Source organism: Epinephelus moara, chromosome 5 (genome assembly GCF_006386435.1).
Source record: "Epinephelus moara isolate mb chromosome 5, YSFRI_EMoa_1.0, whole genome shotgun sequence".
In the NCBI taxonomy this organism is placed as follows: Eukaryota; Metazoa; Chordata; class Actinopteri; order Perciformes; family Serranidae; genus Epinephelus; species Epinephelus moara.
The window spans coordinates 4,464,690-4,482,979 of NC_065510.1; the positions used below are offsets into that span (position 1 = coordinate 4,464,690).

The window sequence follows — 18,290 nt, forward strand, 5'->3', positions numbered from 1 at the left end:
TACCTCTGTAGAACTTTACCTCTGTAGAACTTTACCTCTGTAGAATCTCTGTAGAACTTTACCTCTGTAGAACTTTGTCTGTAGAACTTTACCTCTGTAGAACCTTATCTCTGTAAAACTTTACCTCTGTCGAACTTTATCTCTGTTGAACTTTATCTCTGTAGTACTGTACCTCTGTAGAACTTTACCTCTGTTGAACTTTATCTCTGTAGAACTTTACCTCTGTAGAACTTTATCTCTGTAGAACTTTATCTCTGTAGTACTGTACCTCTGTAGAACCTTATCTTTATAAAACTTTATGTCTGTAGAACCTTATCTCTGTAGAACTTTACCTCTGTAGAACCTTATCTTTGTAGAATTTTATCTCTGTATAACTTTATGTCTGTAGAACCTTATCTCTGTAGAACTTTACCTCTGTAGAACCTTATCTCTGTAAAACTTTACCTCTGTAGAACTTTACCTCTGTAGAACTTTACCTCTGCCTGGGCTGATGGCGGTCAGCAGCGGTTGGCGGTCTCTGGTCGCCTGCTGCCGGCTGAGTTGTTGCGCCCTCTGTTGCTCCTTCCTCTCCATCTCAGTGGCTGATGGGTAATAGAGCCCAACAGTCTGCGTGTACTGCTCAGAAGTGGGTGTGGCTAACTTTCTGCCTGGGGTGGGAACTAATGAGGGCGTGGCCTGCCAGGTGGCATTATGGGATGTCGGAGCTGAAACCTGTTCACAGAGAGCAGCCCGTTTAATGTTGTACATCATATAATGACCCGTGAGTGACATCATGGCAACGGTGATGCATACCTGGTTGGTGGCGACGCCCTCAACAGGTCGTGTGATGTCACTGCAGGATGTAGGTGGGGGTGGGGCTTCCAGGAATGCGCTGCAGGCTGTACAATAGAAGGCGTACGGGTGTCCGCTTGCTCCACATCGCCAACAAACAACACAACTGGCAGCATGACCGGGCTGGAAATACACATCAAGTAAACATGTTTAACGTAAATATGTCACGTGTTAGCAGTTAGCAGTAGTTTTAGTAGTTGTGGTAGTCAAAGTAGTCAAAGTAGTTGTAGTAGTTAAGGTAGTTACAGTAGTTGCAGTAGTCAAAGAAGTTGTAGCAGTCCAAAGTGCGGCCATTTTTAACAAAACAGGATGCTGAAACAGTGATTCATGCTTTTATCAGTAGCAGATTAGACTACTGCAATGCACTTTTTACTGGTCTCCCAAAACAGCCATAAAAAGTTGGAAAATTCTGCAGCCACACTTCTAACCAAGACCAAGAAGAGAGTGCATGTCACTCCTGTTTTCACTGAACTGCACTGGCTCCCTGTTTCTTGTAGAATTGATTTTAAGGTCCTTTTAATTACTTACAAAGCTCTTAACGGTATAGCACCTTCATACATCTCTGACCTTTTAACATTTTATGAACCACAAAAAGCCCTGAGGTCCTCCAAAGCTGGTCTTTAAATTGTGCCCAAAGCGCTCCATAAACAAAGCGGGGATGCTGCTTTCATGAACTATGCACCAAAACTGTGGAACACCCTGCCCATGTGTTTAAGACAGGCAACCACTGTGGCCATTTTTAAAAAAGAACTTAAAACACACCTCTTTGGGAAGGCTTTTAGCTAACTCATTATTATCTTTTATCCCTCAAACATGTTTTATTCATTTTCTCTTTATTGTATTTTATTCCGTTTTTAATATACTGATTTTTACTCATTTGTTTTATTGTATTTTATCTATGTTTTTATTTTGCTGTTTCTACTATAATATTGTTGTGCTGTTTGGGCTGAGAAAGCCATGTGTAAGTAAGGTAAAGGAGGTTATTGGGTTGGTGTGGGAAGCAGTGAGACCTGGCATTAGGGGAGTGTCTCTGGGACGCCAGAGATCACTGTCTAGCCTCCTGGAGGTGTCGTGGGACCAACTAGACCAAACACTGGTGAAAGGAGGTTCCCACATGATGACCCCAAAGACATGTTAGTTATCACTGCTCACTGTATAGTTAAGCCTTGTGAATCACTTTGAGCTGCATTTTATGTGTGAAAGGTGCTTTACAAATAAAGTTATTATTATTATTATTGTTATCGTTATTAGTTGCAGTAGTCATGAAAGTAGTTGTAGCAGTTTGAGTAGTCTTTGTAGTCGTAGTGGTTGCAGTAGTTGGAGTTATTGCAGGTGTACGACGGCTGAGCGCAGGTGTGTGTTCACCTTTGAGCCGCACCAGTCGCAGTATCTGGCGTCACTGTGGTTCAAACGTTTACATCTGGAGCAGGTCAACTTTCTGCTGCCTGCTGAGTGGACAGAGGGGGCGCTGTTCCTAACACACACTGCCTGCAGCACACACACACACACACACACACACACACACAGGTAAATCTCTGCAGATGAGTCAGTTAAAACAAAGTGTGTGTGTGTGTGTGTGTGTGTGTGCGTGTTACCAGCTGCAGGCGGCTCTCGCAGGTCAAACAGTTGGAGACGTGAGGTGGATTCCCGCTGCCACAGCAAACACACACCACATGCTCCTGCACAGCAAACACACAGAGTACAATCAGCGCTGACAGGTGCGTCAGGTGTGTGCGTGAAGACGACAGTGAACGTACCTGCAGTGTGAGGCTGGACTGTGGGCGGAGCTGTTGATGGATGGAGGCGTCGCAGATTAAACAGGTCTGAGTGTTCACAGGAACCAGAGTGTTACAGAACACACAGCAGACCATCTGACGACAAAACACACACAGTAACACGCCATGAGACCATCTCAGTGTCACGTCACACCTACAGCAGGTGAAACAGTGACCAGTGTTTGAGCTGCACGGTCAGACGTTACAACAGAACAATACAGAGTCACATCTGATCAACTCCTGTGAACCTGCGGGAAGCTCGGCGGACTCAGAAAACACGTCGGCCTTCAGCTGAAACTTGTCGACAGACACTTTGGTGAAAATGGAAACTGTTCCAGAGTTTTGGGGTGACTACCAGGAGAGCTCGGCTGCCGTTCCCCCCGAACCTCGATATAAAACTACTGAACTGGGGGGGGGGGTTCAAATAATTGAGTCATCCGAATCAAATCGATCGTCAATCATTTGAATGACCTGATATCGATTCATAAAATCTGACATCGATATTTAAAGTAACACAATGGAGTTTTTGAGCCCTCGAAATATATATCCAAGAACCTTGTGATGGTTCATCAACTCACAACAGGTTGGATGACTCCGCCGTCACTGCTGGAGAGTCTGTTTCACTTGCACTGGCACTATGCAGTGTCAGGGTAAGAATCACAATCACAATTCCCCTACTCGTCATGTCCCCCTACTCGTCATGTCCCCCTACTCGTCATGTCCCCCTCCTCGTTATATCCCCCTCCTCGTCATGTCCCCCTCCTCGTCATGTCCCCCTCCTGGTCATATCCTCCTCCTCGTCATGTTCCCCTCCCCGTCATGTCCCCCTCCCCGTCATGTCCCCCTCCTGGTCATATCCTCCTCCCCGTCATGTCCCCCTCCTGGTCATATCCTCCTCCTCGTCATGTCCCCCTACTCGTCTGCTGCAGTGTGAAAGACAACAAAAAGCTATGTTAAGAAACAGTAACAACAATTTAAAAACTATAAAAAATAGAGCTATAATTGGACGTTCACATCCTCTTAGCAGCAGCAACAAAAACATACATGTGCATTCATTAGTGCAATTTGTCATTCAGTGTGATTATTGCCCTGGGATAAAAACTGTTCTTGAACCGGTTTGTTCTGGTTTTAATTGTCCTGTATCAACAGTTCAAACAGGGAGTGTCCTGGGTGTGTTGGGTCCTTGAGAATGGTTTGGGCTCTGCTGAGACAGCAGGAATCATAAAGTTCTTCCAGGGTATGGAGAGGGCAACCAGTGGTTTTCTGGGCTGTGGTGATGACCCTCTGAAGCGTCTTCCTCTCTGCTGTTGTCCCGCTGGCGTACCACACACACACACACACACACACACACACACACACTCCATATGTGAGCTGCAGTAGAAGGCCACAAGCAGCTTCTGGGAGAGATGGTTCTTCCTGAGGAGTCTCAGGAAGTAGAGTCTCTGCTCTGCCTTCTTTATCAGCTCCGTGATGTTGGTGCTCCAGGCCAGGTCCTCCTCCATGTGGATGCAGAGGAACAGGAAGGTCGAGACCCTCTCAACATAGTCCCCAGTGATGTAGAGTCGTTGAATGTCTGTTTTATTTTTCCTGTAGTCGACGATCACCTCCTTTGTCTTGGTGGTGTTAGGAGCCTTATCGCCGCACCACCTGGACACCCGCTCCACGTCGTCCTTGTAGGCCGATTCATCCCCCCAGAGATGAGTCCAACCACTGTGGTGTCATCAGCAAATATATAAAAGTATTGCTGGGGTGGGTGGGGGCGCAGTCGTAGGTGTGGAGGGTGTAGAGTAGGGGGCTCAGCACACAGCCCTGCGGTGAGCTGGTGCTGAGGCTGAGAGCAGTGGAGGTATGAGGGCCCACTCTAACCCTCTGTGAGCGGCTGATAGCAAATCCAGGATCCAGTAGCAGATGGATGGTGAGAGACCCAGTTCTGTCAGCTTGGACACCAGTCTGTGCGGAAGGATGGTGTTGAATGCCGAACAGAAATCCACGAAGAGCAGCCTCACGTAGCTCCCCCGCTGCTCTAGGTGGGACAAAGCAGCATGGAGAGCTGTAGCCATAGCATCCTCCGTGGATCTGCTGGCTCTGTAGGCAAACTGGTGTGTGTCCAGAACCGGTGGTAGACTGGCAATGATGTGTCGCCGCACCAGCTTCTCAAAGCACTTCATAATGATGGGTGTGAGTACTACGGGACGGTAGTCATTGAGAGTGTTAATGTTCCTTTTGGGCAGAATCTGACAGTCACAAACTCCAGGTCTGGGGAGCAGTGGCTGGCTAACACCTTGGCATTGGTGCACCAGCTGTTGTTCACATAAATGCATAACCCCCCCTCCTCTGCTCTTCCCAGAGGCCTTAGTCCTGTCCTGCCGATATGCTGTGTAGCCCGCTAGCTCAATAGCCGTGTCCGGGATGAGTGCATGAAGCCAGGTCTTGGTGAATAACAGAATGCAGCTATCCCCGCCAGTCTTGTTCGCTGCAATCTGTAGCTTCAGCTCATCCAGCTTGTTGGTGAGGGACCTCCCATTGGCGAGGAAAACGTTGGGAAGCGGTGGTTTGTGCGGCTGCCTCCGTAGCCTCGCTAGCACGCCGACTCTGCCGCCCCACTTCTGCTTTCTCTCGCACCGCTGCCGCCATCTCCTTGCTGAGATTGTAATCCAGGGAGGGCCTGGAGTCCTAGCTTTGTCGTCCAGGATGCTTTGTGAGCCGAGAAACTCAGCTGTAGCGTGTCCCTCGTTCTGTAAACCTATCTGTATGAGATCGTGCCGGCTGCAGATGTAGGTCGCTGAGCTGAAAAACGTCAGGAACCCATACAACACACTGGCCAGAAGAGCACCGAGCCGTGCATCTGTGCGCGCCGCTATCTTCGCCATCAGTAGACAGACAGTAACTCGCTGAGAAGTGAGAATTGTGCATCACTTGTAACAACTTCCTGCACATCTCAAAGTCCGACTCACAACAAATACTGTGCTGATGATGTTTCAGCTCGAACACGTCTGTTATGTTCGGACATTCTGTGTGACAGAGTCTAAATGTTGCCGCTGTGACCAGGAGACAGGACGATGAAGGGAGAAAAGAAAATCTGCAGGTCCTGACCGACGATGTGACGGATGCCGTGACCAACCACGTGACCGAGAACGTGCAGAGGCGTTCCTCCAAACATCAGGCAGGAATTTAAATATGACAGAGAGAAACCATGTTCAAGATTCAACATCCTGTCTGTCAAAGAAGCTGATCTGAAGCGGAGGACGCCTGTTTCACCTGCACCTCTGTCCCCACCAACTGTCTGCAGATGCTAATAATTAGACTGCGTGTGACTGTCTGCGCTGATCCGTCTGAACTGGACTGTTTTTGCAATGAGGCTCATTTTCACAGAGACGGGCCAGTTTGTACCAAACGTTTGCACCTTACCTCGAAGAGCGCCGCAGGAACGAGTCCTAAAACCCAGGAATGAGTTAGCATGTTAGCATGTAAGCACTTCCTGTTCCCTCGTCTTGAAGTCAGTGTGTTTTTGGTTCAGTGTGTGTTGTTAACACGAGCTGAAGAGATGTTCACCTTTTGTTCTATGTCAGTTTAGGAGCTTCATGTGTCTCTAACAAGTGTCTAAATGAGACTACAGAACGTCATCACGCTGAACATGTTAAGTCATTCGTCAGTTGTCAGTTTGTTTACAGCCTAACGTTAGCTTTTTACTTCAATAACCATAAAGCTCATTAGTGAAGATTATCTCTCTGAACAGAACCTGAAGGATCAGACATGTTTGTTTATTTTCTGTAATAATCCAAAATCCAGTGGAACAATCTGATTGGCTGTTTGCCAACGTTGACCTCAGGGTCGGCCTACGGAAGAACATCGTCCCTGCAGGACTGTATAAATATGTACAGGAGCTCTGACAAGCTGTTCGCTTGGCAGCACTTGGTGCTTTTCACTCTCTGCAGGTGCTGCATAATGTGTCTTTGTCTTTTATGCGCACATCTCGCCGCGCCGACCTTCTGTTGGGTGGTCGAGGGACGTTCAGGTGTGTGTGCAGTACCTGTCCTTTCTCAGCAGGGGGCAGTCTCTGCTCAGGTAACGGAGGAACTGCAGCTCCACACTGAGCACAGAACCGAGCAAAAGGATCTGAAGGACGGAAACTCAGACACTGAGCACACCTGGACACACAGACAGGTACAGACAGACAGAGTTAGATAGCTCTCAGGTTAATGTCATGATGTCAGCTTTAAATAAGGTGATTGTAAAAGTCTTCCTCTCCAACAAGAACACTTCCTGCTTTTAAAGGTGAAGCCTCAGACTCATCAGGACGCTCCTGTCCCCAGGTCAGAGGACTTTCACTCTGGAGGCGAAACCTGTGACAGTTTGTCCAGAAGAAGACAGAGCCCTCCTCTGTGTCTCCTCCTGAGCTTTCTACCATTTTCTCCCTGTTAAAGGTTTTTTTGGGGAGTTTTTTCTGATCAGCTGTGAAACTGTTCATAACTATGGTCCACGTCTGTGGAACAGCCTGCCTGAAGACCTGAGGGCCGCAGAGAGTGGTGATGTTTGTAAAAGCAAACTCAAGACCGACCTATTTAGCCTGGCTTTTAATTGAAATGTCTTTTATTTTATTATTATTATTATTATTATTATTATTAGTATTTTAATTAATTTATTATTGTTTTTATGTTTTTTTTAAATTGTGTATTTATTTTTATTAATCTCTCTTCTTAGCTGACACATTCTTCCATTTTGTCACTTATTTATTTATTTTAACTTATTTATTGACTAATCTAAAATTGTTTTCTATTTTAAGTTTTTGTCCTGCCTCTGGTGTTTCCTCAGCTCCTTAGTTTAATAAGCCTGTTATAATTTCAGTCCTTACAATTACAGTCTCTCAGAATTTATAGATGTGTTTGTTTTTATTGTGTGAAGCACTTTGTGTTGCGTTATTTTTGTATAAAAAGTGCTATATGAATAAAGTTTGATTGATTGATATTTGGCTTTATAAATAAAACTGAATGAAATTGAAGAAACAGAAGATTTGAAGAGGCACAAAGATTGTTTGGTTTCCAAAGTCAGCCCAAACTGAATTTGAAGGACGTCATCGACCCGCCGAAGGACTGTTCCAATGTCAAAGATCCTACTGAGTTTCACGAAGGACTGAGTCCTTCTTTCAGAGAAATTCAAAGGATGCATGTGTGGATCCTCTGCGGGTATAAAATCCCCACAATGCTTTGCACAGTACACGATTTGCTGGAAGTGAGGGCGGGGCCTCTTCAATGAAACCTCGGCAGGATTTAGATTACTATGTCATTTATTTGGATTTATGTCTCCACCTGAGTTTATCAGACAGAAACCTCATTTACACTTTCCAGTGTGTCCACTGCCACATGATGAGATTTATTAAATAACATGATTTAGATAAAACATCACGCACCACAGTGAGGTATAACAATGACAAACCCTGGTTTAGTCCTAAACTCAGACAGTTGAGGCGGCTGAGGGAAGAGGCGTTCAGGAGTGGGGACAAGGAGAGGTTTAAAGAGTCAAAGTACAGGTTTAGCAAGGCGGTGAGGGAAGCTAACAGCTGTATGCTGAGAAACTACAACACCAGTTCTCAGCCAATGACTCTGCTTCTGTCTGGAAGGGGCTCAGACAGATTACAAACTACAAATCTAACCCTGCGCCTAGCCAACGATCTGTACAAGTTTTACTGTCGATTTGAAAGACAATGGGACAGTCCGGACACCATCCTCCGCAACCACCAGCTCCAATCCACCAGCATCACCTCCCCCACCTCATTAGGGGCCTGCCCCCCCCTCAACTGCCTGCACCTATGGCCCCCACCTCCACTCTCACTATCCAGGAGAGGGATGTCAACAGGGTCTTTACGAGGCAGAACCCAGCAAAGCAGCCGGACCAGACTCTGTCTCTCCATCCACCTTGAAGCACTGCGCCGACCTGCTGTCTCCGGTGTTCACCCACATCTTCAACACCTCACTGGAGACATGCCAGGTGCCAGCCTGCCTCAAGACCTCCACCATCATTCCCATCCAAAGCCAAGGACCACAGGACTTAATGACTACAGACCCATCGCCCTGACCTCTGTGGTAATGAAGTCCTTTGAGCGTCTTGTGCTGTCACACCTCAAGGCCATCACCGACCTTCTCCTGGACCCCCTGCAGTTCGCCTACAGAGCCAACAGGTCTGTAGACGACACTGTCAACATGGCCCTCCACTTCACCCTCCAGCATCTGGACTCCCCAGGAACCTACGCCAGGATCCTGTTTGTGGACTTCAGCTCTGCCCTCAGTACAATCATCCCAGCTCAGCTACAGGACAAGATCTCCCAGCTGAGTGTGCCAGACTCCACCTGCAGGTGGATCACTGACTTCCTGTCTGACAGGAGGCAGCACGTGAAACTGGGGAGACATGTTTCTGACACCCAGACTGTCAACACTGGATCCCCCCAAGGCTGTGTTTTTTCTCCTCTGCTCTTCTTCCTGTACACCAACAGCTGCACCTCCAGTCATCAGTCCGTCAAGCTCCTGAAGTTCATGGACGACACCACCCTCATTAGACTCATCTCTGAAGGGGATGAGTCCGCCTACAGGTAGGAGATTGACCAGCTGGTGACCTGGTGCAGGCTAAACAACCTGGAGCTCAACGCTCTAAAGACAGTGGAGATGGCTGTAGTGTTCAGGAAGAACCAAGCCCCGCCCACCCCCATCACCCTGTATGACTCGCCAGTCGACACTGTGGAGTCATTCTGCTTCCTGGGGACCACCATCACCCAGGACCTCAAGTGGGAGCTGAACATCAGCTCCCTTACAAAGAAGGCACAGCAGACCTTGTGAAATAGAACAGCACTGTCGTGTCCAAAAACAAGCGCAGACGAAGATCCACTGGAAACTGTAAGAAGATCTAGCAACTTGTAAACTGCACAATCAGCCGGCGCCGGCGGAAAAGTTTACAGTTGCACCAGCCGTGGAGATGTTGATGGACTCAGACTCTGACACTTCCTGTTTCGATCAACATTCTGAATCTGATTGGACGAAGAAGCAAACGAGTTTGGTGGGACGAAACGGGATCTCCATGACGGTGACAGTGACACAAGACGAGCTCAGAGGAGACGGAGACAACAGAACACTGAACGATCACTGAACGTGACAACGTGTTCCACTGCTATACCTCGAAGAGAATATTATTGTTATCATTATTAACAATAATAATAATAATTTCGTACTCGTACTCGTACTCGTACTCATCGTCCTCCGCTTATCCGGGTCCGGGTCGCAGGGCAGTAGCCTCAGCAAAGAAGCCCAGACAGTCCTCTCCCCAGCCACTTCCGTCAGCTCTTCCGCGGGAACCCCGAGGCGTTCCCAGGCCAGCCGGGCGATGTAGTCCCTCCAGCGTGTCCTGGGGTGGCCCCGAGGTCTCCTCCCGGTTGAACATGCCCGAAACACCTCCCAAGGGAGGCATCCGGAAGGCATCCTTACCATAAGCCCGAACCACCTCAACTGGCTCCTCTCGATGTGGAGGAGCAGCGGCTCTACTCCGAGTCCCTCCCGGATGTCTGAGCTCCTCACCCTATCCCTAAGGCTGAGCCCAGCCACTCTGCGGAGGAAACTCATTTTGGCCGCTTGTACTCGCGATCTCATTCTTTTGGTCACTACCCAGAGCTCATGACCATCGCGATCTCATTCTTTTGGTCACTACCCAGAGCTCATGACCATAGGTGAGGGTTGGGACGTAGATTGACCGGTAAATCGAGAGCTTCGCTTTTTGGCTAAGATCCCTTTTCACCACAACGGACCGGTTAAGCGCCTGCATAAACATTTCTTTATGTTCGGAAGCGTTATTGCTACGAGGCCGAGGCAATTAAGTGGCTGTGAAAAAAGATGGAATAGATTATGACATCATGAATTAGTTGTTTTTGGTTGTTTGTTTTGTTGTTGATTTGTTTTTTTGTGTGTCTGTAAATTTTTTCCTTTTACTACCATATGTGTATGTCAGTGGTTTGTGATGTGTTTCAGTGTAGTTGTGTAATTTGTATTTGTTGTGTTTAAATATATTTTTTTAAAAGTGTGCGACAGTGTTCCCACAGTATGAAGCTCCACATCATTACTGTACAGGATGCCTTCTCTTCATCCTGTGTGTGTGTCAGTCATTATTCACCACATGTCTCTGACCTGCAGTCTGATAACAGCCTCCTGATAATGCTGACAGTCACTTCTTTCTCTGAGAGCTCTGTGTGAGACCAAACCTCAGAAACAGAAACACTTCAGAAGCATTAAAGTGCTGCTGCACAAACGTCTGTTGGATTTCCCCACGTGGGTCCTGATGATGCCAAAACTGTCCAATTAACCAGTCACCTGTCAGTCGCTACAACTTCCTGTTTACTCCTCCAGGTTCTTTTGTAAAAAGTCAGTGTGAACAGGAACTGAACAGGAGTGAACGCAGCCTGAGATCAGCTCCATGCTGTCGGCCTTTCCCAACCAGGGTTGCAACAGTCTGAGATTTTTACAGTATGATAACCATAGCAGAAAATATCGCTGTCTCACGTCATCATGGTGTTACACAATCTCTATTATCAGTGGAACCTTTTTTTTGGTTGAACACAAACTTCATCATAATTGAAATGTAAAACTATTTTTAATGGAAGTATGTGTAAAGAGTCTGAGGAGGAGGAGGTGAGGAAATGTGTGCAAGCAGGTTGGATTTTCTATCCGGCTGCCTTTTTTTTTCAGTAATGTAGATGAGCAATGTAAATAAAACGTCAATTTTCAAACCACAGTAAAACCTGTTTATCACTGCAACCCTGTTCCCAGCATGCATTGTGGAGGGGTAACTGGTATACTCCTACAACACTGTGTTGTTGTTCACTCAGCAGAAAGGTGTTCCTCAAGGTTCTACTTTAGGGCCACTTTGGTTTTCTGTTTTTGTTAATGAGCTCCCATTAAATTGTTTTGATTATTCAACATTATGCAGATGATGCTTTTATATATTTCTTCATCACAAACTCAACAGTCTGTGTCACTGAAACCTCTGATTATATGATTATAACCATGTTCTCATGGTTCCTTTGACTCTCAGGAAATTTGTAAACAAAAAAAAAAAAAAAAAGTATTATGTAGTATTAGTATTAGTATAATGTTGCAGGTTTCTTCTGATTGGATTAACGGACCTACATGTTTGTTTTCATTTGACTTAATTAAAAATGTTTAAAGTGTTTGTTAAGATACTGGGTCTAGATGAGACATTTCAATCCTGACATAATAAATTTGTCTGCATTAATAGAAGAATACTGACGATGCTTTGCGATATTCAGTGATGACGACCTTCGCACCAGATAATCAGTGTTTTAGTTTGTATCTGTTCGTACCGCAGGAAGTCAGTCTCTCGGAGGATTCGGGACGTCTGTGTGCTGCTCAGCTGCTTCAACACACCTGAACTCTGACAGACAGGAAACACAACAAAAGTCAACACAGACAGGTTTCAGTACGGCAGCGGCGTGTGGTGCTGGTTTGGGTGAGTTGATGGTGTTTACCGCTGACTGGGAACATTTAGAGGATCCAGTTTGTTGTTGTTTGTTTGTTGGACAGCCCAATCGACTGTTCAGGAAACGAGGACCTGATTGAGGAGAGGCGTTTCCCATCATCCTCTGCTCTGAAGACCAACAACAGGACAGGAAGAAGGAAGTGATATCCCAGTTTCCCTCTGCCTCCAGTCTTTGTGCTAAGCTAAGCTTATCACATGAATCTGACTCTGGATAATAAAGAACAACTTCCAGGGGTTTTTAAACGCAGTTCAAACACATTAAGAGTTCAATCAGTGAAAGTATATTTTAATGTCAGTATAGTACCCAGAGGAACAAACCTGGAGGCCTCAGTGAGGAACCTGCAGAGTTCTCAGCAGAACATGAGGTTCCTTCAGACGGACGCTGAAAAAAAAAAAAAAACCCATGAAAACTTACTGCGACATGTTTTATAAGACAATGATGGAGGACTCACAGTTGATCATCATTGGATACAGTGTTGGGGGGGAGGGGGGGCGGACGCTGTTCATCAAAGTTGCTCAGTGGTGCATGAAGATGAAAATGTTCAACTTCCTGGCTGTAAAACGACCAGATCTAAGGCATCACTGGGCCCATAGGGCGGGCGTGCTAGAGACTTCGCCAACTGAGCAGCTAACTTCCTGTTTACTGGGGTGTCGGTGGCTTAGTGGTAGAGCAGGCGCCCCATGTACAAGGCTTTTGCCGCAGCAGCCCGGGTTTCGACTCCAGCCTGTGACCCTTTGCTGCATGTCACTCCCTCTCTCTCTCCCCCTTCATGCTCAACTGTCCTATCTATTAGGCAAAAATGTCCCAAAAAATATATATATCTTTAGTAACTTCCTATTTAGCACTCCACTAATTTAAATGGAAATAAAAAGATTTAATTGCGCGACTCTTCTAAACTTTTGTTATTGGAGCAAACTGATAACATTTTTCAGTGAACCAAGTCGTTTCATGGGGGTTGTGACGCCAAAAATAACGTATCCAGTGATTTACAGACGTCTCTTTCCCAATGTCAGTCAATGGGAAAAAATCTTTTAGGGCCCAATGACATCATGTGACCGACCTGGGAGCTGTAGTCCTACAGTTTAGGCGCTAAAATGGGCTTTAAAACAGCGTTTACATTTGCTGGCACAGGTCGGCTTCTGGTCGGTCACCTGTGTTCGTCCAACAGATGAAAATATAAATGGCTGAAATGTCCGGTGGGAAATTAATAAAAAAATAAAAAGTAACTTCGTTAATAACACATTAAATAGCCAAATATTTTGTGACCTTTTAAATATGCAGCCAAGAAAACTGAAATATAAACGTTTATACTTCAGACCCGGTTCTCAGATCGTAATAATGGACAAATCTATTTATTCACTGAAGCCGCACAGAATGCGTCCCTGCCTCCTCAGAGCACACGCCACATCCACGGCCGTCACAGACTTCCTCTCGGCATTCTCGCTGTAGTTAGCTGACATCAGGGTTCAGGTTCTTTAATGTAAAGAGTTTTATTTCCGATTAAACGCCGACTGAAATTTGTTTTTTAAAACAAATGTCCGGTTGTTGTTTTACATGATCAGAGGTCTGCAATATTAACGACCATCCAAAGAAAAGAGTCTGAAAGAGACTGCTTTACTGTGTGCCTCCTGCTGACATGTTGATCCTCTGCAGGTGCTGATGGGAAATGTGGTCTGTGTTCGTATATGTGATTACCTGCTGGTCGCCCCACAGGAAGTTCTCCTCGCTCTCCTTCCTGTTGTTTGCATCCACGAGTTCAACGGAGAAAACCTTCGTCACCACGGAGCTCTCCCTGCCGTCACTACAGACAGACATACAGCTCAGCTACTGCTCCAACAGGTGAGCAGTTACCTGATGACAGGTGAACAGTTACCTGGTGACAGGTGAACAGTTACCTGGTGACAGGTGAGCAGTTACCTGGTGACAGGTGAACAGTTACCTGGTGACAGGTGAGCAGTTACCTGGTGACAGGTGAGCAGTTACCTGGTGACAGCTACAGCTCTGACGGCGACTCGACCTGCAGGCAGCAGGATGGGCCCAGTGTACTTCCTGCTGCTGCCAGCTGACCCCTGCTGCACTGCCACCGGCTTCGACCCATCCAGAGTGTAGAAGATCAGAACATCAGGAGTGTCTGCAGAGAAACACCTGTCAAACACACCTGCTACCACTAGTGGTACCACCACTGTGGTACTAGAAGTTGGTTGGTTGTGTGGTACTAGTAGTTGGTTCTGTGGAACTAGTAGTTGGTTCTGTGGTACTAGTAGTTGGTTCTGTGGAACTAGTAGTTGGTTGTGTGGTACTAGTAGTTGGTTGTGTGGTACTAGTAGTTGGTTCTGTGGTACTAGTAGTTGGTTCTGTGGTACTAGTAGTTGGTTGTGTGGTACTAGTAGTTGGTTGTGTGGTACTAGTAGTTGGTTCTGTGGTACTAGTAGTTGGTTGTGTGGTACTAGTAGTTGGTTGTGTGGTACTAGTAGTTGGTTCTGTGGTACTAGTAGTTGGTTCTGTGGTACTAGTAGTTGGTTGTGTGGAACTAGTAGTTGGTTGTGTGGTACTAGTAGTTGGTTGTGTGGTACTAGCAGTTGGTTCTATGGTACTAGTAGTTGGTTGTGTGGAACTAGTAGTTGGTTGTGTGGTACTAGTAGTTGGTTGTGTGATACTAGCAGTTGGTTCTATGGTACTAGTAGTTGGTTCTATGGTAGTAGTGGTTGGTTGTGTGGAATTAGTAGTTGGTTGTGTGGTACTAGTACTATATGTACACCCCCCACAGGTCAATACAAACAAGTCCAAAAAACAAGAAATAAAAAAAGCTATTGAAAACCTCAAAAAGAACAAGGCACCAGGTCCAGATGGAATACCTCCAGAAGCCATTAAAGCAGACCCAGAAACGGCAACAGTAATGCTCCACCAACTCTTTCGCCAGATCTGGGAAAAAGAAAAGGTGCTCAGCGAATGGACATAAGGGTATCTGGTGAAACTCCCTAAAAAAGGCAACCTTCAAGACTGCAATAACTACAGAGGCATCATGCTTACATCTGTGCCAGGGAAAATACTATGGAGGATAATCCTGGAAAGACTGTCAAAAGAACTAGAAAAGAAGCTCAGAGACCAGCAGGCAGGTTTCTGCCAGGATGGATCATGCACATCATGTGCACATCATGCACTGACCACATCGCCACACTTCGCATTATTGTAGAACAGAGCCTGCTGAGTGGATTCATCTCTAAACCTCACATTCATCGACTTCCATAAAGCATTCGACAGTCTAGACAGAAACGTTTTGTGGAAACTCGTACATAATGGCCATCTCACAGACAGCTTCATTGTAGGGGTGTAAATCACCAGCTTCATCACGATACGATATTATATCGATTTGTTTGGATGACGATATGATGTTTGCCGATATCACAAAGTCTGTCACGATACGATTTTGATTCAATTTGATTCAGGAGCCTGCGATCGATATAACGTGATATCATATGCCCATCTAACACAATCATTTACATCAACTCACAAAAACAACTAGAATATGATTTGACCATTTTATTTCTGAGCTCTGTTTGTTGTTTGAGCGGAGGCGCGCTTGTCCAGAAATGGCGACACAGACGTGCTATGTGAATTTCAAAATAAATGTGTATCTTTAAGATGACGATATGGATCGATGTTTTCATTTTGCATCGATATAATCGGATCGTTAATCAATGAATAGATGTATCGATGTGGATCGATGTATCGTTACACCCCTACTTCACTGTAGATACAGGAGTCCGACAGGGCTGCTTACTGTCTCCCTTTCTCTTCCTCTTGGCAGTCGATTGGATTATGAAGACCACCACAGCCGAACAAAATCTGGGCATACAGTGGACAATGTGGTCCCATTTAGAAGACCTGGATTTTGCAGACGACATAGTCCTCCTGTCAAACAGTCAAACACAGATGCAGACCAAAACAACCAAACTCACCAAAATTGCACCTTCCACAGGACCCCACATCGATAAATCCAAAACAAAGGTAATAACCATCAACCATAAAACAGACAATCCCATAAACCTAGACAAAGAGGCACTAGAAGAGGTGGACACATTTACATACCTGGGAAGCATTGCTGAGAAAGACGGGGGAAGTGACAAAGACTTCCAAACAAGAATAGGAAAAGCAAGATCATCCTTTCTTATATTAAAACCAATGTGGAACCCAAAGAACGTCTCCGCAAAAACCAAACTCCGCATTTTCAATTCAAACGTCAAGTCCGTGTTGGCGCAGAAACATGGAGAACCACAAAAGTCACCACCAACAAACTGCAAGCCTTTCTTAACAGATGCTTAAGACACATCCTGGGAATATACTGGCCAAATACAAGTACAAAAGAAGAGTTCTGGCAAACCACGCCACAAGAACCACTTGAAGCACAAGTCGAACGCAGGAAATGAGGCTGGACTGGGCACACCTTGAGGAAACCGCCCTCCAACACGACCAGACAGTCCTTCTCCTGGAACCCACAGTGGAAAAGAAAGCCGAGAAGACCGAAGAACACCTGGAGAAGGTCTGTCGAGGCAGAACTCAAGGAATCAAGAACATCCTAGAAGGAAGCAGAGAAGATCGCCCAACACCAAACCAGCTGGAGAAAGTTCGTGAATGACCTCTGATCCCCAAAGTGAAAAAGGGTTTAAGTCAAGTAAGTCAACTAGTAGTTGGTTCTGTGGTAGTAACAGAATACTCTACATGATGTAACTGATGTATGAATGTGATGATCAGCTGCTGAAGGTGGAGCTCATGTTAAGGACTTTATATCCTGCTGAGTGGATTCATCTCTAATGACACATCACCACTGATTATTGATTATTGATTATAGTTTGTAATGAAGTGTAAAAATCTGTCAGAGTAATGTGGTGCAGTAAAAGTATGATATTGGTCTCAGGTGTGTTGGTGTACCTGACTGGATGGAGACAGGTGTGTTGGTGTACCTGACTGGATGGAGACAGGTGTGTTGGTGTCCATGTGGTTCTTGGCTCTGTGTGTCTGCAGGGGGATGATGGGAATGATGAGTGGAGCAGAAACCGATCCTGCTGTCATGACGATGGCTGTCTGCCTGTCAATCAATCAATCAATCAATCAATCAATCAGTCAATCAATCAATCAATCAGCAGAGGTGGATGAAGTACTCACATCTTTTACCTCAGTAACAGTACTGATGTGTAGAAATACTCTGTTACAAGCAAAGGTACTGTATTCATACCTTGAGTAAAGAACAGAAGTATTTACTCAGAGTACACGTCAGCCAGAATGGCCTTAACTTGTAACCGAGTATTTCTACTCTGTCGTGGGAGTACTTTTACTGCAGTAAATGATCTGAGTACTTCTTCCCCGCTGATACAGTGACGCTCCTCACAGCTTCCTGTGTGAGCAGCACGGGACACACAACCTGCGTTCCAATACTCATACTACCATACTATTTAGTATGCCAGAAAAAGAATTAGTGTACCATACTATTTAGTATGCCAGAAAAAGAATTAGTGTGTCCCAATACATAGTATGTCAGATGCAGCATGCCAAAAGTACCAGGATGTTCTACTACATCCGGTCATATTTCGTAGTATGCATGTCAGCATGCTTCTTTGGCCATTCTGCCCCACAATCCTTTGTGCAGCGAAAGTTACGTCGCACTGACTGAGCTGTGTGTACAACCAACGCCCACATAAAACACGGAAGACAACACAACACAGACAATACGACACAGAGAAAGAAAAAAAAGAGCAACATTATGACGGACGACAGCGCATTCAAGTGTAAGTACCATTTTACNAGACAACACAACACAGACAATACGACACAGAGAAAGAAAAAAAAGAGCAACATTATGACGGACGACAGCGCATTCAAGTGTAAGTACCATTTTACATCTTTACTGCTCGTATGTATGATTAAAACATTAATATACCATTGTTGCATGAAGCTAAGATGATGACATGTACGACTGTTAGACATACCAATTCACCTCACATGAAGTTGTTGATGATGCACTCAGATATTAAGTACGTTCGCTAGTTTGTTAAGTAAGTTACTAGTTGGTCATCAACATTAACTGCCTTTTCTTACTGGAAAATAATTCATTTCTAATGTTAGGGTCAGATGAACACACTGAGCTGCTGATCAGT

The 18,290-nt window shown here is 45.6% G+C and overlaps 1 protein-coding gene across 2 annotated transcripts in view; it reads right to left on the minus strand.

Annotated features, from left to right (window-relative positions):
• The window catches only part of dzank1 (double zinc ribbon and ankyrin repeat domains 1), a 30,060-nt gene that overhangs the window by 9,924 nt on the left and 1,846 nt on the right, over positions 1 to 18,290 (minus strand). Inside the window, exons 2-13 of one of the 2 annotated variants that reach the window (XM_050045482.1) lie at positions 17,100 to 17,224; positions 14,122 to 14,269; positions 13,834 to 13,939; positions 12,456 to 12,519; positions 12,127 to 12,245; positions 11,962 to 12,032; positions 6,637 to 6,754; positions 2,589 to 2,702; positions 2,427 to 2,510; positions 2,197 to 2,319; positions 793 to 954; positions 477 to 711 (exon numbers count right to left, since the gene is read on the minus strand). In XM_050045482.1, coding sequence (XP_049901439.1) covers positions 477 to 711; positions 793 to 954; positions 2,197 to 2,319; positions 2,427 to 2,510; positions 2,589 to 2,702; positions 6,637 to 6,754; positions 11,962 to 12,032; positions 12,127 to 12,245; positions 12,456 to 12,519; positions 13,834 to 13,939; positions 14,122 to 14,269; positions 17,100 to 17,208 — 1,453 coding nt within the window. In that variant the 5' untranslated portion in view covers positions 17,209 to 17,224. Of the gene's footprint in view, positions 1 to 476; positions 712 to 792; positions 955 to 2,196; positions 2,320 to 2,426; positions 2,511 to 2,588; positions 2,703 to 6,636; positions 6,755 to 11,961; positions 12,033 to 12,126; positions 12,345 to 12,455; positions 12,520 to 13,833; positions 13,940 to 14,121; positions 14,270 to 17,099; positions 17,225 to 18,290 lie in introns of both variants that reach the window. The other variant, XM_050045481.1, reaches the window with a different exon arrangement.